General features: G+C 42.2%; 1 protein-coding gene across 1 annotated transcript; it reads right to left on the bottom strand.

The window, feature by feature from the left end:
- Nucleotides 1-4,192: 4,192 nt before the first annotated feature.
- LOC101677690 (olfactory receptor 51S1) lies at nt 4,193-5,161 on the bottom strand. The gene has a single exon (XM_004782217.1). The coding sequence runs from the start codon at nt 5,159-5,161 to the stop codon at nt 4,193-4,195; it is 969 nt and encodes a 322-aa protein (XP_004782274.1).
- Nucleotides 5,162-5,947: the final 786 nt, after the last annotated feature.

Below are 5,947 nucleotides of genomic sequence, written 5' to 3'. Positions count from 1 at the left end.
TGGGGCAGACATGGAAGTTCCATTTTTTCTACAATACATTATCTTAGGAGCAGGGCAATATTTCTTTCAGAGGAGGTGTTTCCTTTTACTTCATAGTTCTAAAGTTATATTGATTAATTAGCCAAACAATCATTTAATCCCTAAAGGGGATCTAATATACCACAGCATATCTGATTTTGAGGAAGAGGAGGCCTCTGTTTCAGAGAGTAGGTAAGAATCCTTTTGTTACTGTTTGGGGGATTGATGGCCTCTATGTTGAAGTGTAATGAACAGCAAGAAACAGAAGCTTCTAAGGAAGAACTATGATAAGCAGCCCTAAACAGTGACTGGGCAAGCGCTGCAAGGTTCTGGAGCCATTTAGCATCTTTGTATTTGCTTTCCTTATTTGATCCTTTTTTGTGTGTGATTTACATTAAGCCCTTAATATATCTAAGTTGTTTTAAATATGTTCTCTTCCTTGCTACTCAAAGTGTGGTACACTGCTCAGAAGCATAAGCATCGCCTGGAACGTAACTAGAATTGCAGAATCTCATGCTCTGTTTCAAGCCCATTAAGTGATAACCTGCATTTTACCATGACCTTAGATGATTGGTATGCACATTAATGTTTGGGAAAGAAAACTTGTGGGGGGCAATGTGAAAGGGGAACCTAGAGAGTGTGTTTTTGACTGAAGCCAGATTGGGAGGAAATTTTAGGAGGAAATTACAGGTGAACATTGGCATTTGGCAGCATTTCTAGTAACAGCAAGGGGCTGAGTCCTTGGGGCACAATCTATGGAGACCCAGAGGCATCTTTCATATCATACATATGTCTCTCTCAGTGACTACAAAATGAATTTCCAGAGAAAAGAGTTGTGAATTATTCAACTTTGAAAGTCTCCTCATGATAAAATACCTTGGTAGATGTCTATCAGTTTGAACTAAAAGAATAGTCTGAAGTTTTGCTGGTGTAGAGATTCAGGGGTCAACCTAGACTCAACTCACCCCTGCACTCTCTGCACCTCTTACCAGAAGCTGACATTGACAGGAAATGTAAGGGCTCTTTGTGAGAGCCAGAGAATACCATTAGGTACCGATAACTGTCAAGACACAACACAGAATCTGTATCACTGTGGTGAAACAGACATCCAAACAACTTTCTTATCTGAGCCTCCCTGGACCCACCTGTCACTTCCTGACATTGTAAATGGAGCCAGATCTGAGTACTCCAAGGACACCTAATAAGAAAGTGTCAACAGAGAATATTTAGGAGCTATGAAGCTATGATCCCTTTATTTAAAGGATCAGAGTCCAGGATTACTGGTAATCAATAGGATATAAAGTAGCTCCAGATGGGGGGATTTAGAAGTCAACTTATAAAAGAAAGACTAAAAAGGCCCTATCAGGGATAACATATTCTCTAAACCTTTTATCTTGATAACTTAGTCCTGCCAGGGGGCTGGCCAGAGGAGTAAAAAGGCTAAAGACTCAGCCAGGAAACCAGTTTTCTGGTTTTGGCTATGCCATTTTCTGGCTATGTGTTCTTGAGAAAATTCCTTCCTTCCTTCCTTCCCTCCCTCCTTCCTTCTTTCCTGCCTTCTTTCAGATTTTTATTTATTTATTTGTCAGAGAGAAAGAGAGAGAGCACAAGCAGTGGGGAGGGACAGAGGCAAAGGGAGAAGCAGGCTCCCTGCTGAGCAAGGAGCCTGATGCAGGACTCGATCCTAGGACCCTGGGATCATTGACCTGAGCCGAAGGCAGCCACTTAACTGACTGAGCCATTCTGGTGTCCCCCCAAAATTATTTTCTCTGTGTTGTGTATTATGATAGATTTCATATATACTTTGTAATTAAAATATAATTCCTTCTTTCCACATTGTATGGATTACTATGTTAATCTTTTTAAAAGCCATAAAATCCAAAAATGATCTTCAGACAAATGTGTTTAGACAAGATAGCACTCTATCTCTAAAAATAGAGATTTACAAGTTATCTTAAAAGTAGGAAGATAGGATAGTACGAGGTCTACATTCCCATGTGGAAACAGTAGGAACCCACTGAGAGGTCCCCACCATTACAGTCTGAAGATGGGTTTCCTCCACTTAGTGCTATTATTACCTAGTTCTTCTAGGTATTTAAGCCTATGATCCCTGTTATGAATTCTTGCTTGCTTTCTCATTCTCTTTCTTGTTCTCTTTCTTACACACACACACACACACACACACACACACACACATGTATTCTGGCTATAGGTCTGAAGTCTTTGTTTAGCTTTGTTTAGCAATGGAGCCAGCCCAGAGACCTGAATTTTGCAATGCTTTTCCTGGTTTTCAGTTTCCACCAACTGCCCTGTATCACTGTTACATTTTGTTTGTCATTGTAAACATTCCTGCTAATACATTCCTCTATTCCCCTGTGTAAGCACTTTTCCTCAAACCTGTCAGGTGATTTGCAGAAAGAACAGTGTCCCCTGACTGGCCAAGATGGTACTACCAACTACTGGACACTTGAAGATTGACACGATTAAGTGGTTGTGTCCCTGAACAGGAGACAACATGAAAAAGAAAAGTTCTATGTTGCCCTGCACTAATAAACAGATGGGTAGGTTTAGTTTGTCTCCTGCTGAATTACTAAGGTCCATGCAAAAATTCTTTCAGCTGACCCCAAGTTGTGGTTTTCCTTCAATAAAATGAGGTGGTATAAGCTGAAAGAATCTTCTAGCTGTAAAGTTCTTTTTTCACACTGAGTATGCATAGAAGGTTTAAATATGGTTATTTTTAATTTCATCCAGTCCAAACAACTACCATTTATTGAATATCTCTTATGTTCAGACACCTTGATAAAGTGACTTGACTTTGGGGCACCTGGGTGGCTCAGTCAGTTAAGCATCTGCCTCTGGCTCAGGTCATGGTCCAGGGGTCCTGGGATGGAGCTCCCACTCAGGTTCCCTGCTCAGTGGGGAGCCTGCTTTTCCCTCTCCTTCTGCCTCTCCCCCTGCTTGTGCTCACACTCTCTCTCTGTTAAATAAATTAATAATAATTTTTTTTTTAAAGGGACATGATTTCATGCAGTCCTTACTATGCCTATTTTGTAAACATAAGAACAACTGCAGACAAAGTGCACAGGAAGTAATGAAGTGAGAATTCAAAACTAGGCCTGTGCGACTTCCAACCCTTTACATGACTGCACTCTCAGTAAATAAATGAGAAGCTGGAGGTGGGAAGAAAGCGTAACTTTGGGAAAAGCAGGGTTTCTCAGAGACCACATTCCTGTTAGCTCAAGACCAGGCTGGCATAAGTTGTATGAATAGTAGGGAAAAATTACCAGTCACATGTTTTTACTTATATATGCTATATACAAATACAATCCAAAAATAAAACCTATAATTCATATGCCAATTTGGTAAAGTAGACATTAAAGCAAGATAAAAATGTTATTTCTCAATCTAACATTATGTGTGTGGAAATAGAAATAGCGAAATATTTTCTTTATAAGAGCAACAAAATACATTTTAAAACTATAGAAATAAATTTAACACAAATAATTTTATTGAAAATTTTTAAAAAGTTAATAAATGAAACATATATCATATATTCTTGGATGTGAATGTTTATCATCATAAATGTTGATTCTCTTACATTTAATCTATAAAAATAATGTAATTCTTGTTAAGATTCCAAAACTCTTGTTGTTTTACGAGAGGGAGATCAGTCAGACTAAGAGGCTACACTAATAGATCAATGATATGTGATTATATACATGACACATATATATCAAAATCCATGATAAGGTCTGTAAAATAATGTATATACGTATGAAGAGGGCATCAAATATTTCTGTCTTCTGGTTTCTCTGCTGTGTAACTGTTTAACTCCTCCAGTTTCCTCAGCTGTTGGGATATAGATGTGGTGGGGAAAATTAACAACAACAAAACAACAACAGACACACATTTGAGTGGCTGTGGCAAGACCTAGATCCTGGCCTCTTTGTGCCATGGGTCTGTAGTGTAACAGTGGGTAGACCACTGCCATTCTCTGGAGCTTGTAAGTTTTCCTTAATATACACATGTACACTTGCAAGGACAGGGAGGGCATCCATGTATATGAGCTTATGTGTGCCTGAGTGACCATTTCAGGCACAGTGAGCTGAGTTCTTGTCATGGAAACCTTTGCACTAGGTAGTCTTGAGCCACCAAATGTGGAGGGGCACCCTCCTCATTGAGCACAAGCCACCTTCTTGGGCTGTAACCTCTTGAGTATTCTCTCTCTAATCTCCTTCATCTTGACACTGTAGAGAATAGGGTTTATCAGTGGAGGAAGCAGGAAGTGGACATAGGAGAGGAGAGTATGGGCAGGCTGAGGTACTGGCACCTGGAGACGGTCAATGAGGGCCAGGAGGATCATGGGCACGTAGAAGAGGAGCACAGCAGAGAGGTGGGCTGCACAGGTTTGACCAGCCTTCCAGCGATCCTCGCTGGATCCCAAACCTTGCAACACCCTGCCAATTAGGCCATAGGAGAAGAAAATAAGCAGGGGATCTAATCCCATGGCTGACAGAACCACAAAGAGGCTGTAGACTGCACTCCAAGCTCCTGGGCAGGCCAAATGGACTATATCTGGGTGCAAGCAGTAAGAATGGGTCAGAACCTGTGGGTGGCAGTAGGGCATGTGGGCCAGGAGGAATGGCAGGGGCAGATGAAGACCCAGGCATCGGAAAGCGATAGCCAGGCCAATCTTGCTAACGACATCGTTGGTGAGGAGCGTTGGATAGTGGAGAGGGCGGCAGATGGCTAGTGCTCGATCTAAGGCCATGGCGAGCAAAACAGAGGACTCCATGACAGAAAAGACATGGACAAAGAACATCTGTAGAAGGCACGCTGATGCAGGGACAGCATGGACACCAGCAAAGGCAAGACCCAGCAGGGTAGGCATCAGGGCTGTGGCCAAGCCAACGTCAGACACACTCAGCAGGAAGAGGAAGAAGTACATTGGGCGGTGCAAGGTGGAATCCAGGGCAATGACCCAGAGGATAGTACTGTTGCCCAGGGCAGAGAGAAGGTAGATGGTGATGAGTGGTATCGTCCACCAGGAGGGTACAGCTGACAGACCTGGCATGCCCACCAACAAGAAGGTGGGGGCCATTGAAGTGTTATTAGGGGCTGTCTGGTTGGGGAATGTTGACATAGTTCTGGATCCACTTTGAACTCTGGAATCTGGAAAGAGATTGGAAAGATTTAATTAATATTTTGACACATTTGCATGATACTATCTAAAACAGTCTGCCTCCTCCTTCCCCAGGCCCCAGCACACACATGCTTTCATGTTCCCTCCCTTCCCTGCATACACATATATTCTAATATCTATACCATACTCATCTCTTACCTTGGCAGTTTTTCTAAAGCTGTCCTTAAATCTGTTTCTCTCGGTAGACTGTTTCCCGACTTTCCTTTAACCCTGCCTTTTCTTGTAGCTTTTCCCTAACTCATGTTCTGTCATCAATGGCAAACACCTGCAAGGGGGTCTGTATTCCTATAAATACCTTTTTGGCTCCCCTCAACTCTAGACATTCTGACTTCTGTGTTGCCTTAACACACTCACATTTCAGTGGACTTTCATGCTCTCATTAAAGTCATCTTTAATGTTGGGAGCCATGAGGCCTGGTCAAGGGCATTGCCCACAAAGTTAAGTTTTGAACTGTTGAAGAAGGCCTAATCCTGCCGAGGGCCAGATAGCCCCACAGATAAGCATGGTCTGACAATCTCTTGCCTTTTTCTCTGATCCCCGTGTCTCTCTCAAATTAAGAACCCCTTGCTCATCTGCTGCAAACATCTCTCAGTCTTGTGGGCCAGAGTAACTTCAAGAAGGTAAATTATTCTGTACCTAGGACCATGGAGAACTTTAGATGTGTACCGCAGTAGACAGTTTCCTCCCCAGGTTGTTGTTTGTCCCAGGATTTCACAGCTGAGCCAT

This window comes from Mustela putorius, unplaced genomic scaffold, assembly GCF_011764305.1.
Source record: "Mustela putorius furo isolate JIRA1106 unplaced genomic scaffold, ASM1176430v1.1 tig00003987_pilon_pilon_pilon, whole genome shotgun sequence".
In the NCBI taxonomy this organism is placed as follows: Eukaryota; Metazoa; Chordata; class Mammalia; order Carnivora; family Mustelidae; genus Mustela; species Mustela putorius.
The sequence above is the reverse complement of the archived record's forward strand: the minus strand, read 5'-3'. Positions and strand labels throughout refer to the sequence as shown.